The 18,365-nt window shown below is 42.4% G+C and overlaps 2 protein-coding genes across 2 annotated transcripts; one reads left to right on the top strand and one right to left on the bottom strand.

The window, feature by feature from the left end:
• Window positions 1-931: 931 nt before the first annotated feature.
• Window positions 932-2,940, bottom strand: LOC113663308 (LITAF domain-containing protein-like). The gene is made up of 4 exons (XM_027178522.2): window positions 2,812-2,940; window positions 1,649-1,804; window positions 1,398-1,530; window positions 932-1,107 (listed from the first exon to the last, which is right to left on the bottom strand). The coding sequence occupies exons 2-4, from the start codon at window positions 1,764-1,766 to the stop codon at window positions 1,002-1,004; spliced, it is 357 nt and encodes a 118-aa protein (XP_027034323.2). The 5' UTR covers window positions 1,767-1,804; window positions 2,812-2,940; the 3' UTR covers window positions 932-1,001.
• Window positions 2,941-6,101: 3,161 nt separating this feature from the next.
• Window positions 6,102-17,798, top strand: LOC113663314 (MAGE-like protein 2). The gene is made up of 5 exons (XM_027178526.2): window positions 6,102-6,187; window positions 14,228-14,279; window positions 14,480-14,541; window positions 15,918-16,511; window positions 16,629-17,798. The coding sequence occupies exons 4-5, from the start codon at window positions 15,932-15,934 to the stop codon at window positions 16,646-16,648; spliced, it is 600 nt and encodes a 199-aa protein (XP_027034327.1). The 5' UTR covers window positions 6,102-6,187; window positions 14,228-14,279; window positions 14,480-14,541; window positions 15,918-15,931; the 3' UTR covers window positions 16,649-17,798.
• The last annotated feature ends 567 nt before the right edge of the window (window positions 17,799-18,365 follow it).

Below are 18,365 nucleotides of genomic sequence, written 5' to 3' on the forward strand. Positions count from 1 at the left end.
TCTGTGAGATTATCAGTTAAACAAACACTTTTGTCAGACATGAGAATGGAGGCATCTTTCTGGAAATATTTCTGGAATGTCACAGAAAGCGTTCCCATCATTTTATACCCTTTCCTCTAAACTAGAATTGCTGCAGAGTCTGGTCTTCAGTATCATCTTGAACCTGGACAGTTTTGGTCAGGGTAATGAAAGACTTAATGTTTGAATTTTATCTCATTTGACAAGAAATAATTTCATTTACTGACCTAAAGTCATGGCTAGAAAAGGTTTTTAAAGACGTTGAGCTTGAGCCTCACTTTCGCTTGATCTCGACCTGCTTTAGACTCAATCTTGACTTTAGAATTGAGCTGCTATTCATTATTTATATTCAAGTATGTGAATATTTTTGAAGCAAGAAAAGTTAGCAGTAAGTAGCAGTATTTTGCTAATCGGTTGAAAGCGTAATCTAAAAGGTTGAGAATATATATAAAGTTCCTTCTTTCTATTCAACGGTCTAGTACAGTGTGTTCTGATCGGTATCAGAACATTCCTTACTGCTCTTAGCCAATCAGAACACACTGTACTGTTCTGAATACTTAACTGATGACTTTAGAAAAAAATTACCTTAGAGTGAAATAATAAAGCAATAGTAGATAATTAATACATACAATATTTATTATTGGTTTATGAAATAAATATTATGTATTAGGTATGTAATAAAATAATTCAAGCCAAATTTAAGATGAAATTAAAGTCCATCATTTTCCTAAAATAATATGATCATTTTTTATATGTATTTTCTGAAAAGCAATTTAATGGTAACTGTCTGATTATTGAAAGTTTTTTCAAGTGAGAACATGCTGAGTGCACAGATTTCAGTAACTCCAGAGACAGTGCAAAACATTCCTGTGAATAATATTTCTAATTTATTCACTAACGGGATTCCATTTTATTATTATTTTGTAAATGACAGCCTTTTATTGGTTTAATGATGTTCTCCAGGTTTTACTTTGTGAAACATCTCACATCCGTTTGTAGACGTAGATGACATTGTTGCAGCTGGGGCAGGTGTGTTTGATGTTCCTGCAGGACGACACGCAAAAAGGAATCAAGCAGAAGGGCCAGATGCTGCGGAAGAAAGAGTGAGAGAAAGTGTGAGATAATGTAATAGTGTGAGGTAGTGTGTGTGTGTGTGTGTGTGTGTGTGTGTGTGTGTGTGTGTGTGTGTGTGTGTGTGTGTGTGTGTGTGTGACTGTGCGAGTGTATGAGAGTCTGAGTGTGTAAGAGTGAGATAGCGTGTGAGTGTGTCTGAGTTTGTGAGATAGACAGAGAGAGAGAGAGAGTATGTGTGTGTGAGTGTGAGATAGTGTATGATCGTGTGAGATAGTAAGAGATAGTGTAAGACTGTAACATCTCACCAAAAGATAAAGAGTACCGCAAAAATGATCCAGGTGAGGAGTCCATTGACGGGTTCAGTCATTGTAACAACCTGCTGCTGGCATAAACGACACCTCGTTTGTGTGGGAGTAGATCTCATAGGAGAAGCAACAACTGCAATCACACACACATACACATTGTGTGTTTGGTTGGTCAGTGTGTTGGGTGTTTGTCCATATACAATTCACTCTACATTATGAGACACTGTAATGAAATTTTGCAGAAATCTTACCCACAGGACCCTGGACAACTCCAGGATTTGAAGCTCGTTCGATGATGACATGTGGAGGTGGAGGTGGAGCTTGTTCAATGTAGACAGGTTGTGAAGGGACATCAATAATATACGCCATGCTGTGTGGAAGACTAACGTGCACTGATTCTGCTTCAGCTGTGGAGAAAGATGAAGGGGAAAAAAAAAAAACAGAAATACTGAAATGCAAACACAGATGTGACGGATCCTAGACAGTGAGATGCAATGATGATGGACCCATTTACAGAACAATTTTACAACAGGCTCACATGTGTGTGTGTATGTGTGTGCATTTGTGTGTGCGTGCGTGAGTGTGTGCGTGAGTGTGTGCGTGTGTTGGTGGTGGGAGGGGGAGAAAGAGAAAGAGATAAAGATAGAGAGTGAGGATAAGGAGAGAAAGAAGGCATGAATGTAAATCTGCAGGTTGTGTGTGTGTGTGTGTGTGTGTGTGTGTGTGTGTGTGTGTGTGTGTGTGTGTGTGTGTGTAGTATCCGTGTGAACATAAGAACACAATGAATGTAACAGGTTACATTCACAAAATGTGGAGACTTCTCAAATAACACACCAATAAACACAATCATATCATCACCTTAATAATAATAATAATAATAATAATAATAATAATAATAATAATAATAATAATAATAATAATAATAATATAGGAGCTGGTCAATAAACAGATAGATAGATGAGCTTAGTAGTTGATCATACAAATTGTAATATTTATTTGTTTGTTTGTTTGTTTGTTTGTTTGTTTATTTTAATGTACTTTTGAGTGGAATAAATCAGAGTGAAATTTGCATATCTGCAAACTCTCGAGTGCTTCTTAATTATTAAGAAGATTTATTCAGATAGCATTTAATAAATAATTTAAAAAATCAAGATCAAATAAAAAACAAAACAATAAAAAAGACACACAGTACTATTAAATGAAACTATTAAAGTCAGTACATGGTTGGTTTGAAGAAGGCAACATACTACTTGCAAAATGAAACTATTAAAGTAAGTACATTCATTACTTCAGTACTAATTTAAAAATGTGCATTTTGCAAGTAGTATGTTGCCTTCTTCAAACCCACACATACACACACACACACACACACATGCACACACACACACACACACACACACACACACTTTCCTACCTTTATGCTCCGTGGCAGTCCTTTCTGAGTGATACTTGCGACTGAACCTGAATACAGACACCAAGCACAGGCCCACAGCTGACTTTAAAGCCACTCCTTCTGATCAGGGATCAGGACCTTTCACACATTCACTGTTTACTGAAACAAAGTTTGTGTGTTTTTTGTTTTGTTTTGTTATTTTAGCTACAATTGTCACAACCTATTTCAGAAGGTTCCTGAGTAATTATACTGTATAATTCTGGACTGTCACTGACACTTTAACTCTGGACTTGCACAGCACAGTGCCACTTTATACACTTTATACACTCCACATACTATTTACCTTACCTTACCTGGACATTCTAAGGACACTTTAACTGGACTTGCACAGTACAGTGCCACTTTATACACACACACACCAGTATGGACACTTTAAGGACAATCTTCAAATACCATACACATTTATATATATATGTATATTATTGTCACAACCAAAGGAGGAAGGAGACAGACCCGTATGCAGGATAGCTTCAAATGAAAGGGGTTTAATAAATAATGAATACAAAGACAAAAAGACAATAACTGAAACAATACAAATGACGACACTTAACAACGACTAGACATGACGAAGGGTAAACGTAACTAATGATTCCGTTTGGTTGCTCAGTGTGTTGTGTGTTTGGTTGGTCAGTGTATTGTGTGGCTGGTTGGTCAGTGTCTTGTGTGTTTGATTGGTCTGTGTATTGTGTGGTTGGTTGGTTTGTTTGGTTGTCAGAGTATTGTGTGGTTGGTGGTCAGTGTATTGTCTGTCTGGTTGGTGAGTGTATTGTGTGGTTGGTTGGTCAGTGTGTTGTGTGTTTGGTTGGTCAGTGTATTGTGTGGTTGGTTGGTCAGTGTATTGTGTGGTTGGTTTGTTTGTTTGGTTGGTCAGTGTGTTGTGTGTTTGGTTGGTCCGTGTGTTGTGTTTTTGGTTGGTCAGTGTGTTATGTGGTTGGTTGGTCAGTGTATTGTGTAGTTGGTTGGTCTGTTTGGTTTTCAGAGTATTGTGTGGTTGGTTGGTCAGTGTGTTGTGTGTTTGGTTGGTCAGTGTATTGTGTGGTTGGTTGGTCAGTGTGTTGTGTGTTTGGTTGGTCAGTGTATTGTGTGGTTGGTTGGTCAGTGTGTTGTGTGTTTGGTTCGTTAGTGTGTTGTGTGATTGGTTGGTTGGTCAGTGTATTGTGTGGTTGGTTGGTCTGTTTGGTTTGTCAGTGTGTTGTGTGGTTGATTTGTCAGTGTGTTGTGTGTTTGGTTGGTCAATGTATTGTGTGGTGGGTTGGTCAGTGCCTTGTGTGCTTGGTTGGTCAGTGTATTGTGTGGTTGGTTGTTCTGTTTGGTTGTCAGAGTATTGTGTGGTTGGTTGGTCAGTGTATTGTGTGGTTGGTTGGTCAGTGTATTGTGTGGTTGGTTGGTCTGTTTGGTTGGTCAGTGTGTTGTGTGTTTTGTTGGTCTGTTTGGTTAATCAGCGTTTGGTTTGTCAGTGTGTTGTGTGTTTGGTTGGTCTGTTTGGCTGGTCAGTGTATTGTGTGTTTGGTTGGTCAGTGTGTTGTGTGGTTGGTTGGTCAGTATATTGTGTGGTTGGTTGGTCTGTTTGGTTGCTCAGTGTGTTGTGTGTTTGGTTGGTCAGTGTAGTGTGTGGCTGGTTGGTCAGTGTCTTGTGTGTTTGATTGGTCTGTGTATTGTGTGGTTGGTTGGTTTGTTTGGTTGTCAGAGTATTGTGGTTGGTGGTCAGTGTATTGTCTGTCTGGTTGGTGAGTGTATTGTGTGGTTGGTTGCTCAGTGTGTTGTGTGTTTGGTTGGTCAGTGTGTTGTGTCTTTGGTTGGTCAGTGTTTTGAGTGTTTAGTTGGTCTGTTTGGTTGGTGAGTGTATTGTGTGTTTGGTTGGTCAGTGTGTTGAGTGTTTGGTTGGTCTCTTTGGTTGGTCAGTGTGTTGAGTGTTAGCTTGGTCTGTTTGGTTGGTCAGTGTATTGTGTGGTTGGTTGGTCAGTGTGTTGTGTGGTTTGTTTGTCAGTGTGTTTGGTTGGTCGGTGTGTTGTGTGTTTGTTTATATACAGTTCACTCTACATTACGAGCCACTCTGTTGAGATTTTGCAGAAATCTTACCCACAGAAGTAGGAGCCTGGACAACAACAGAGGGCGGAGCTTGTTCAATGATGACAGGTGGAGGTGGAGCTTGTCCAATGATGACAGGTTGTGCAGGGGCATCAATAACGAACGCCATGCTGTGTGGAAGAAGAGGTGGAGACTCATGCACTGATACTGATTCAGCTGTGGAGAAAGATAAAGGAAAATCTTTTAAAAAAATGAAAATCTGTCTAAATTTTATAGATTTAAATTGTAAGCACATGATCTGCATTTCGCTCATCACATGTCTCTCTCACTAGTGTCCATGAAGAGATCTAAAGAGATGTAGCAGAGAATTCAAATAGGAGATGCTGTGAACTCAGTTGAGCTGGTGAGGTGACACTTTCAAATCAGTTGATTGATAGAATATTGATAACAGTTACAGTGTGTGTTTGTGTGTGTGTGTGTGTGTGTGTGTGTGTGTGTGTGTGTGTGTGTGTGTGTGTGTGTGTGTGTGTGTGTGTGTGTGTGTGTTTGTGTGTGTGTGAGGTCCCTCTGCTGGCCCAAAGCTGCCATGACGTGAGCTCCATTTATACCGCTGTAACAGTCCATTTCTCATTTTTCCCCATTTTCTCTTCACACTTTTCTTTCCTCTTCCTTTATTGTAAATATCTTATTCATACTTCACTCAGCGCTTTCAGAGAAATTCACTCTGGTGAAATTCAATTAGAGTTTTATTACAATGTAAAAAAAAATAGGAATAAATCAGCAGAAACAACAAGACTTACTTCATAAAAAAAGCAACCAAAAATGATGGAATAACCATTGAGTATTAAATAAGCATGGTAAAGTCAATAACAACTAAAACTAGGACATCTATATGTATATGTCTGTATTTATTTGCCTGAAAATTTGACACAAATGAATGAATATTCTCTGGGTAAATTTAGACTGTCTGATTCTTTACACACACCTGAGATGTGGATGAGGTCTCACACTTGAGAAAAGACCTCACTTCTCACACCTCTGTCATAGAGCTCAGTATCATCCGAGTTTTATTGTGTTCGGTTCATCTGTTTCTTGTTGTGGCATGTGGTATGAGAGTTAAGAGGGGAATTTGACTCTTACTTTCTCTCTCTCTCTCTCTCTCTCTCTCTCTCTCTCTCTCTCTCTCTCTCTCTCTCTCTCTCTCCTCATCTCTCTAACACCATAAAGGTTTTGTCAGTTTCCTGATAGCTTGCTTCGGAAACACATCCAAATATCTGCTCTTGATCTGTCTTCATTATCGAAAACACAGGTACGTGTGTGTGTGTGTGTTGTGTGTGTGTGTGTGTGTGTGTGTGTGTAGTAGTAGTAGTAGTAGTAGTAGTAGTAGTAGTAGTAGTAGTAGTAGTAGTAGTGGTCTATGTTTAACTGGTGCCATGTAGTGAAGTTAGAGTTAAATGTAACTTTATTGGAAGATTTTTATTATAATGAGAGCTTTTTATTAAAGAATTTCCTTAGAGTTATTAATTAAAAATTATTGCTAATGTGATGAAGTTGAGTTCCTGTTATCTTCCCCACACGGAATTAGTCTGAAGGTATTTTATTCCTTTGACACTCCAGCTATTCAGCAGTCTCGCTTTTTTCTCTACTGAGGTTTTTTTTTTTACAAAATGTCATGTTACAGAGAAAATGCAAAGAAATGTAAACTCCTCTATTCTGAAGCTACAGCAGAATTGAGATAATTAGTTTTGGAACGAAAAAATAAAGAACACAAACATACTATAGGCAATTGACAAAGTGAGTATCTGCGTTATCACTAATCTGCACTTAATCTGCATCATTTTAAACGTTTCTCAGCTTTGTCGCAGCACTTAATCTGGTCTCCTGGATGATAGCTGAGACTTGCGACAACATGAGCAACATCGAATGTTGGAGACCAGATTAAGTGCTGCGACAAAGCTGAGAAACGTTTAAAATGATGCAAATACGGAGAAAGTGAAGACAGTAGAACAACACATCGCACAATGCTTCTCTTTTAGCTCTTATGAATGTTATACACAAATCTCCCTCTAGCAGCTAGTTCATCACCGCCACCTGCTGTCATAAAAATGTTATAACTTTACCTCAGCCTGTTTCAAAATTCTGATACTGGAGACTCCTTCCATCCACATCTCCTTACAGAAAGCTTTGACATGTTAACAGTTGCACTCATTTTCCATATCCCAATGAAAAATGTTATTACAGTAGAGTAGGGTAGTAAAGATGTGTTCAAAATAATCAGATTGTTAAACCTCAAGTTCCAAAAGTTCTAGACTGGTAGTGTGGTGCTTATAATCACCAGTCTCCTGAATGTCAACACCATAAGTATGTGTCCTGCTCAGTGTCTTGCAGTGTCTTCTAGGGGTCTGCGCTCAAGACATATTCTGGATTGAGTTATTGGCATTTGTACTCAGACTTGCCTTGATAACGGTCATTGGTATCCCTAAAATGTTCTTGATCTAAAAAGAGAGTTTCTACAAAATATTGTTTGTGGTGTTTTCTGTATTGTCCAGGTTGATTCTGTAAGGTTCTCCATCATTCTCAGAAGAATTTACAAATTTGGTGTGAAATATCTGAAACAAAAGGGCTTGAAAAGGAATTGACAGTTTATGGTTTTGATCTTGACTCTGTTATGAGTCGGTCTGGACTTGATTTTGGCTAGCCCTGGTCTTGGACTTGACAATGGTGGTAATAACAATGTCTAGACAAATGTACATCCATACCAAGTGTGGTTTGGGTAGCATAGATCTAGACATGCTATAAATTCTTAAAAAATTCTAAATGATAACAGACCGGCTTGTTAGGATGGTACTGTCAGAGAGCTCCCTGATTCTCCTCCCGTGCATGCCCACCCGCAAGGAGCTGCTCGCCAGCTTACTAACTACACACACCTGACTCTCGTTACACACTCATCACCCAACCATATATATACCCCTTTCTCACCCTCACTCACCATCCATTATTATCTATGGTTTGGCTGTGCATTCCTTGACACACCCGTGTGTATGTTCAGCTTCGCGCTTCTTAGAAGCGCTCCCCAGGATTTTACACAGACTGCATTTCATTCTAACTCAGAACTTTGTGGGCTTCGCTTCAACGGCGCACCACCGGATTACACAGTTACTGCGAGTTACGTATTTTTCATAATAAACTCTGTTTACTTTCAATCCGGCTTTCAAACCAACCCCAGGGGCCCAACCTGGACTAACTATCGCCTCCAACACCGAACCGATGCAGCTGGACTGTCCCGGAGGGAAAATAACAGCCGTCTGGCTTCTGGCAATTGTCTGTATTGTGGGAACCCGTGCCACTCAATCACCAGATGCCCCACGCGTCTTGCTCGTGCAGCAGTGAGTACAGTAGAGTTTTCTACAGACATATTACTCTGTCCACACTCACTGTGACACTTCTACAGTAACTCCCACTCTCTCTATCTCTCTCTCTGAATGCTCTGGTGGACTCCGGCTCGGCAAAGAACTTCATCTCTCAAGCCTGCCTCAACAGCTTACGGCTCCCCCGAGAGAGGGGTTCCCAGGACTTAGCCGTCCAGATGCCCACTGGGTCTGGGCTAGGTAAAGTACTGTGTGCCGGTAGTGTCTCTACAGGTGGGGCTGTTCCATCGTGAGGAAATCTGGTTCATGGTGCTTCACGATTCAACCATCATGCTCCTGGGACCCCTGCGACGTTCTGCAATGGAGTACACACTGCCTAGAACACTGCCTCTCCCAGCTTCCATCAAGGTTCCCCAGAGCCATGAAAGGCACCACCAGGGTGGAGGAAGCCACGACATCGACACAGGCAGAGATCCCCAAGGAGTACCAGGCCTTCAAGGACGTGTTCTGTGCCCAGGCGGCTACTCGTCTCCCCCCTCACCGGATCGGGGACTGCTGCATCAACCTGCTGCCCAGGGCTAAGCTGCCCAAGGGCCGAGTCTACCTCCTTTCCGTTCCAGAACATTGGGCGATGGAGGAGTACATCCAGCAGGCCCTCCAGCAGGGGTTCATCACCAAATCATCCTCCCCGGCTGCTTCGAGCTTTTTCTTTGTGGGGAGGAAGGATGGGGGCCTGCATTTTTGCATAGTTTACAGACAGCTGAACGCCCAGATCTCTCCTCGCCCTTACCCTCTCCCGCTTTTTCCAGCAGCTCTGAAGGCCCTAAGGGAGGCGTGGGTGTTCACCAAACTCGATCTCCAGAGCACTTATAACCTGGTACGCATCAGGAGGGGTGACGAGTGGAAGACAGCCTTCATCACGCCCTCCGGACACTTCGAACATTGGATCATGCCGTACGGCCTATCCATCGCTCCAGCTGGGTTCCAGGGGTTTATGAACGAAGTGCTTCGACCCTACCTACAAAAGTATGTCATGGTTTACATCGATGACATCTTGATCTACTCAAAGAACCTGGAGGAGCACCACGTACGTGAGGTCCTAGGGGCACTTCGTTCCCTACAGCTCTACCTTAACCTCTCTAAGTGTGAGTTCCACCGGGAGGAGGTGCAGTTTCTGGGCTGCATCATCAGTACACGGTTAATACAGATGGACGAAGGGAAGGTTAAAGCAGTAAGGAACTGGCCCGTCCCAGAGACGATTAAGGAGCTCCAACACTTCTTGGGCTTCGCAAAGTTCTATCATCAGTTCATCCAGGGATACAGCCAGATCACCGCTCCCCTCACTTCTCTCCTCAAGGGTAAGGCGCGAACCCTGAAGTGGACCAAAGAGGCCCAGGGGGGCATTCAATGAGCTCCACCAGCGCTTCTGCTTCACCCCCGTGTTACGTCATCCAGACCCCCGGAGGCCCTTTGTGGTTGAGGTAGATGCCTCCTCGAAGGGGGGGGGGGCTGCTCACTCCCAGCGGTCAGGCACCCTACCACAACTCCAGCCATGCGCCTTCTTCTCACACAAGCTCTTGGCAGCAGAACAAAACTATGACAGAGCACCCGTTTACCGTGATCACCGATGACAAGAATCTCCAGTACCTGCCGGAAACTCAATCCCAGGCAGGCTGGCTGGGCGCTCTTCCGGTTTCACGTCACCTACTGAGCTGGGGCGCTTAAATGGAAAGGCCGACGCCCTGTCCAGGGTGTTCGGGACTGAGGAACACAGCGATCCGGCCCCGTCCTTCCTCCTACGCTCGTCATGGGGCCTATTGTCTGGGACGTGGACAGCAAAATCTGTGCAGCCTCCATCCAGGAGCCCGCCCCCGGAGGGTGCCCCAAGGGACGTGTCTTTGTCCCCACCTCCTGCCATTGTGGGCTAATCCAGTCGGTCCATGAGGGACCGGGCACAGGCCACCCAGAGGAGAAGAGGACAGTTCAGCTCATTCAGGAGTGTTACTGGTGGCCGAGGATGGCAGAGGAGGTTACCCGCTACGTCCAGGAGTGTGCCACCTGTGCCATGGCCAAAGTACCACACCACCTGCCCGTCCGGCAAGTTGGTGCCACTCCCCGTCCCTCAGTGCCCCTGGTCACACCTAGGGATCGACTTCATGACTGACCTGCCATGGTCAGGGGGTAACACGTGCATCTTGGTAGCGGTGGACCGCTTCTCCAAGGCCTGCCACTTTTTGCCTCTGAAGGGCCTGCCCACGGCCCTCGAAACAGCCGAGGCCCTGTTCCACCATGTTTTCAGGAACTTCGGTCTCTCAGAGGAAATAGTTTCAGACCGTGGGCCCCAGTTCTCGTCTCAGGTTTGGCGTGCTTTCTTCCAGCTCCTAGGGGTTTCAGTGAATCTGACGTCAGGTTACCACCTGCTGTCCAATGGCCAGTCGGAACGTGAGATTCAGGAGCTGAACCGGTACTTGAGAACTTACTGCAGCCAGGATCAGGGGGATTGGGCTTGTTTCTTGCCCTGGGAGGAATATGCTCAGAACTCGTTCCGGCAGGACTCCACGGGCCTCACCCCTTTCCAATGCGTTTCAGGATTTCCAGGCAGATCAGTGACGTGTCCTACCAGCTCGAGCTGCCATCAAGGTACCGCATACACCCAACCTTTCATGTGTCCCTGCTGAAACCATATATCTCGCCTATCTCTCGTTCTCCAGGTGGCCCCGCGGCGCTCGTCCAGCCAGAAGTTGTAGCTCAGCCTGGCATCTACACGGTGCAGGAAGTCCTGGACTCCAGATGGCGCGGGCGTCACCTCGAATACCTGGTTGCCTGGAAGGATTTCGGCTTGGAGGATTGGTCTTGGGTGGCCCGGCAGAATGTGCTGGACCATTCCATTTTTATAAGTTCCATGCTGCCGACCCGCGCCGCCCGACACCCAAAGCTAGAGGTCGTCCTCGTCACAGGGTCAGGGTGTCCAGTGCTGCCCCTGGGGGAGGGGGTGGTGTCAGGGAGCTCCCTGATTCTTCTCCTGTGCGTGCCCCGCCCGCAAGGAGCTGCTCGCCGGCTTACTAACTACACTGTAGTGTCTTGTACCAGTCATTTTAGATTTCATGTCCCAGGCACCCTAAATTTCAACATCTGCTCTTCAATTAACCGATGAGCAACCCAGTTTTACACCCACACCTGGCTCCCGAATGTCTGGAGTCTCCACAAAGACCAGATAACCTCATGCGGATCATTGGGGCCAGCAAACAGAACACACACACACACACAACACAATGAGACATTCCGTTTACTAATAAAACCCAAGATAAGGTACTCTAAGGTTCTCATTCTTATAACCCTTTTTGTAATGTTTTTCTTCTTTTAAGGCTTGCCTGACTTAAAATTATTTGCTCCTTAATTTCCTGACAAGGGTGTATTTTATTCATGTGTCAGAAAACAACATTGTATTTTAACATCCGTTATACTCTATCATCATATCATACTGATCATGGCATGTTAATGTATACCTGTTCTAATGCCGTATGACCCTTTAAGGTCTGATGTCAGAATGTATACGAAGCTATTGTTTTCTTTTTACTTCCCTAATGAAAGTGCATCTTGTTCATGTTTCATTTTTGTTTCTTTGCCTTTATCTTTGCCTTGATTAATGATCTATGTATGTAATGTACCGCTGCCTTCATACCGTCATTACCCTTCATGTTTAGTATCCAAATGACCACAAAATTATCGGTTACTCATTTTTCAAGCACTGGTGTATTTTATTTGAGCACGAAAGGCACCATACCATCTTAATACACCCTGGATCAAACTTTAAAGTCATCTAAAAGTTTGATAGCTAAACCACGCCCACAGACACCTGAAACAAAGGGAGTTTTTCCCTTTAAAATCCTGACCGAAGTATTGGTCATCTTCCCAAAGATGGGTGGAGTTCGTGACCTTTAAATTGTCACAAACACCACTAATCCGTGGTCAGACTTTCGGAACAGCTTCAAGACGACTCCATCTTCCTTCAACGAAGTTCCAGCAAGCTTCACTTCCAAAAACAACAACTGCTCTGATCTTCAGGAGAACTTGGAAGAACGTCTGACCCCGCCCTAACTGACTTTTCAGAGATTTCTCTGTTGCATCCGGACTCTTGTGCAGTAAGCCAATGCAAGTAACCGTTTCCTCTACCAACGTAATTTTAAGTAGGAATCTTTCATTGAATCTTAAGGTGAATTTAAGTTTCTGTGACGATTTCCCAGTTAGGGTGTGATTTAATTTTGAAGTCTAAGCTTACCACTCCTTTCCTTCCTTTCTCTAGTTTCTTCTTTCCAGTCTCTTCCTCCCTTTCCCCAATTTTAATTTCTTTTGCTTTATTTTATTTTCATTTTCGTTTTCCCTATTTCTTTTGTTTGTTTGTGTAGTTAGTTTTATGTTGTGTTTGTCTCATTCATTAAATGTCATAATTTTGAGTCACAGGTGATTTGTCTCTGAGTCTCGCTCACAAATTAAGGTACCTGCAATATCTGGTCTGAACTACATGCTCTATTAAGTTAATTTAATTTAAATTACGGTATACAGTAAAAGGAGAGCGAATCTTTCTTGGCCGGGAAGATACCGCCTTCATAGAATTAACAAAGGTACATGGCCTGTTCGCCGGACGAACAGACCAAATAAGCGTAACCTTAATTCCAGTACCGTTAATTTCAACTTAGGTTAAAATATTTAGAAGTCACTATAACACGTTATAGTTGCTTATAAATATTTACCTTGCTTCGCGAGCCAAAATCGCTACAACACACACCTGACTCTCGTTACACACTCATCACCCAACCATATACAGTATATACCCCTCTCTCACCCTCACTCACCGTCCGTTATTATCTATGGTTCGGCTGTGCATTCCTCGACACTCCCGTGTGTATGTTCAGCTTCGCGCTTCTCCTAAGTGCTCCCCAGGATTTTATCTCGCATAACAGGTACCATGTTAGAAATATGTATAAGAAAGAGATAGAATCACCAAAACAGTGTATATAATCTAAATTAAACCCCCTTTTTTTTCTTAAGTTCTTTGCCCATGGAAAACATTCCTGTTCCACCATATCCTGGCCCACCTCTGTCCACCAGTTCTCTACATCCGAGAGCTTACACCCCTCAGACAGCTTTTCACATAGACCCTGTCCTTTTGGAGATAAACCTCAGTCAGTGGGGTTTATAGAGTTCACCATGATCTTCTCATTTCTCTCCTGCCAGACAACCCAAATGCTTGTAAACCACACACTGTCTCACTGTCTCTGTCTATCTATCTTTGGGATTTAGGGTGGTCCCCATAGTCCACTACACTCTCCTGCTCCTCAGTGCCAAAGGTTTGTGTCCTAAAAAGCATGTCCATGACTTGGCACACACTTGGGTTTTTTGTGTGTCAGCTGAGATGTTTTTTAGTTTGCATAGACTTAGATGTACCTTTGTCATTAAATGGAATACTGAGTGAAAATGTTACCAGAAAAATGCTACCAGACCTGTTTTCCAGGTTTCACCATACTCATCTGCACTCTCCTCATCCTCTAAACCCCTGCCAATACCCAGAGTCATTGGGAACATCTGGAAAAAAGCAATCCTGTTTTTTAAGGGGACCTAGTGTTCAGGCATGACAACACCTGGAATGAATGTTTACTGATAGACTAGTAGGTTTGGTCTTGGTGTCTTTTAAGACCACCGAGATAACTCTTCACAGTAATGATGACCTCCACTCTTATGTAAAATAACATTCTGGTATGTTGAGAAGACTCCAGTTCCAATTCATCCCATACGTGTTCAGTGGAGTTGAGTCAGAGTCAGTGCTTGAGTTCTTCCACTCCATCCCTAACCTCCAAACCATGTCTTCATGGAGTTCATGGGGCTTTGTGCACTGGGACATTGTCATGCTGGATTAATGTGAAGCACAAAAGTCTTGTGTTAAAAAGTGAAACTTGTCTCTCTCTACTCTCTCCTAAATTCAGCATATCACAGGGGCAAAGGGCCGGTGCTCACTCACGTGACCTGCTGCTTGAGGTAAACAGGCCTTTAGTTCTTTCTCTAAAGTTCTCTGATGGAATTCACTTCCTTCTGCAAAAATGCTGAGGAACCTGTTCAGCAACATAGCACTGAGGCATCTGACTTTCTGTTTCAATACGGAATCTACCTGTGACCCACCCACTCATCACTACAAACACACACACATACACAAAAGGTTTATCTGTATTATCTTTTAGTCTCGTTATAGCTCTGAGAAGAGTACCGTCAAACTCTCTACTGAACAGAACGTAAAAGCCAGGTAAGTGTGTGTTTGTGTGTGTCTGTGTGTGTTTGTGTGTGTCTGTGTGTAGCTATTTGACAACAAAATTTTCAAGATCAAGATGATTATTAGTGAAGTTTCTGTTAAATGTTTAATGTCTGTTTTTGGTTAAAAAAGTCATTAAGGATGAAATGAAATATAAATTATATATTACACTGGACACAAATTATTTCTTATGTATGTATAAAGATCCAGTATTGATGTTTTGAAAAGGAAAATAATTATTAAAAACATGATGATACATCAGTATAACCATGTAATTCTGGATAGAGTTTACTATAGTGTTACTATAAGGAGTAACAATGCAATATAATTATGCTGCTTTGACAATATTTGTTTTTAAATGTGCAGTAAAATGACGCACTGGTCACCTGATATTATAAAATGAAATTTGTTAGATTCCATTTCAGCAGGATCATGTTCTTTTTTCTTTTGCTAAGGTGAAAGCAAGGGAATGTAGCAGAAATCGGGTTAGCAGTTAGCCAAGCCTTGGCTATGACAGCACAAGCTAACGGCTAACCCGATTTCCACTACATTTACATCCACCTTGCTTTCATTGTATTTTTAAAATGCTTTTATTGCATTTTAATGCTCATATTGCTTTTATTGTATTAAAGGTAGGGCCTCCGATATTTGAGAAATGCTTCTGAAAACTGCTTTAGGCCACCAAACAAAACAAAAATCAAAACAAACGTGTAGCCAATGAGCAGAAAGGGGCGGGTCTTGTCAATATTGGAGTTATTGACTCGGGAAACTCCAATCTGTGAATATGTGGCCAACTTCCTGCTCCTTCAGATCTCTCTAGCGCTGGAAAGCTGATCCTATATTAACATGTCCTACTTCTTGTCCTTATCGTAAGCCTTTCTTCGCTTGCTTTATTTGTTTTTATCCTCCAAGTCAATGTTAAAACCGCTTTCTGCTAATGTCACACATGCGCACTGAACACTCTCTCCGCTCATATTGACAAGACACGCCCCTTTCTGCTCATTGGCTACACGTTTGTTTTTATTTTTTTTTAGCTTGTGGTCCCGACTCAGTTTTCTGAGCATTTCTCAAACATCGGAGACCCTACCTTTAAGTTTTGAAAGAAAAAAAATAATTTATTATTATCCTAATTGGTTGAAATAAAACAAAAAGTATAAACTTCATCTTCCTCCTCCATGTCTTTTTCCTTCCCCAGTACAAAGACATGCACTATGACAAACCGTCCAAAGTGTCCCTTACCCTGTGCCCGAGTCTCCTCAGATAGACTCCAGGCTGCCTGTGTGATGAGTGAGACAAAACTGCGATGAACTACGTAAAAACTGTAATTGAGTGATTTTGTTTGTCTGGCTGTTTTTTACGCTTATCCACAGGCACATCTGCATCCATGTATTCTTATAATTATAAAGTGGTCCATGCCGGCGGGAGTCAGGTGGTAACCCATCACCAGAGGCAAGTAGTGGTCCAACCTGCTCCTCAGCAACCTGTGGTGCTCCAATCTCCAGCTCCAGCTTATCAAGTCATCCAGCCTCCAGCTCCAGCTGTCCAAGTCGTCCAGCCTCCAGCTCCAGCTGTCCAAGTCGTCCAGCCTCCAGCTCCAGCTGTCCAAGTCGTCCAGCCTCCAGCTCCAGCTGTCCAAGTCGTTCAGCCTCCATCTCCAGCTGTCCAAGTCGTCCAGCCTCCAGCTCCAGCTGTTCAAGTCGTCCAGGCTCCAGCTCCAGCTGTCCAAGTCGTCCAGGCTCCAGCTCCAGCTGTTCAAGTCGTCCAGCCTTCAGCTCCAGCTGTTCAAGTCGTCCAGGCTACCGCTCCAGCTGTTCAAGTCGTCCAGCCTCCATCTCCAGCTGTTCATGTCGTCCATTCTCGAGCTCCAGCTTATCAAGTCATCCAGTCTCCAGCTCCAACTGTTCATGTCGTCCAGTCTCCATCTCCAGCTGTTCGATTCATCCAGTCTGCAGCTAATGCCATGGGTGAGTGTAGAAGTGATGGAGCGCTTTTACGTTCATCTTGATTACCAGAGAAGTTTTAATAAACAAAACCTGTAACACACATGACTCATTTTGTGTTCCTCTGATGTTCCTTTACAGTTTACCGTCGTTATTACTGAAGTCATGCTCTGTGCCACTGAACAATCCAGGACGACGTGTACGACCCTCAACGCACTGCTATGAAAACTCCAGTGGGATTATTTTTACGGCGAAATTCTTTCAGGAAATAAATAGCCTGTATTCTTAATCATATCGTATCCATGGTGATTATATACTTGTACATTTACAGCAGCACATGTGCTGCATATGCAAATGATAATAGGGCAGATGTCAGTGGGGCTAATGCTCATTACAATCACTTCTTTTTAAGTTTGATGAATAAATCATGTTAAATTATTAGATTCAAATCTCGTTAAGACTGAGCTTTTGATAACTTTGGGAAGGTCTTCTCAAGGCTTTATTTTATGGTATAAACAGCAGACTGAGGAAACGAGACCGATAAACACAAACCTGTTTCTGATTAAAGGCTGTTACTGGCTGCAGAAAATCCACAATGTGAATGTTATTCAGGACTTAAAGGTGTTATGAAGGTGTCACAAGGCTATTAACATCTTACAAACCCTGACATGAGCAGTAAGACTTTATGAAGTGGAACATGTTATAAAGCATTCATAATGCATTGTATACACACATAATGATTCACGAACAGGCATTTTACACTTCATAGCTATATTTATTATTCTAAATAATTAAAGATTATAACATTTTATAGCACACGTACCAAAAACAAGTTTTCCACTTCTACATTCCACTTCTATAATATTTACATAATGCAGCTTATGAGTTCTTTTAAACACTCGTTTATCGCTGAGCATCAATACATCAGTCTGCAGTTCTGCTCTATATTGATATTGTTGTTTATAATGTGTTATAATGCATTATACTGTTAACACTTCATTTAATGCATTATAAATATGGCTATAAAATCAAATTCCTTTTCATAAATTATTATAACCTTATGTGCCTTATGTCAGCATTATGAACATGTTATGCAGGTTGTAATTACAGGTCATTACACATATAAGCTACACAGCCAGTTGATCATTTTGACACGAGATTGAATATATGTATAAATGTGTATATTTCTGTGTATATTTGTTGTCTTAACTCTCATGTGGTATTAAGATCACAGTGACTTGTTGTTTGTGTCACAGAGACTTTGGTGGTTTGTGTATAACCTTCTATTAATAATTAAAAAATTTTGCTGAATCATGAATCTTTTTTTAAGATGAGTGAAATTTACACTCTGTATGATCCAAAGCATAATAAGTGTGGGAATGACTGCACCGTGGACAATGTTTGACAGTCTGAACAGGTTTGAGCCTCGTAGTTCCAGTAAACAGTAATCAAAATGCCATAGAATACAAAGACAATTTAGATATTTGCATGCTTTCAGTTTGGCATAGTGTGTGACATTTGCACATATTTCATAATAATTAGTCAGAACAGGCTTACGGCACTCAGCCAATCATACCGTACTGTTCTGGACCAATCAGAACACACTATACTGTTCTTCTTCTTCTTCTTCCGTATTTTTCCATTAGGGGTCATCTGTCTCCACCTAACTCTATCCTCGTCATCCTCTACTCTCGCACCAATTACCTTTATGTCCTCATTTAACACATCCATACTGTATATCTCCTCTTTGTCCTTCCTCTTGACCTCTTACCTGCAGCTATATCTCCAACATCCTTCTACCAATTTAACCATCTCCCTCCTCTGTACATGTCCAAACCATCTGAATCTAGACTCTCTGACGTCCCCAAAACAGCCAAC

This window comes from Tachysurus fulvidraco, chromosome 18 (genome assembly GCF_022655615.1).
Source record: "Tachysurus fulvidraco isolate hzauxx_2018 chromosome 18, HZAU_PFXX_2.0, whole genome shotgun sequence".
NCBI classification, from domain to species: Eukaryota; Metazoa; Chordata; class Actinopteri; order Siluriformes; family Bagridae; genus Tachysurus; species Tachysurus fulvidraco.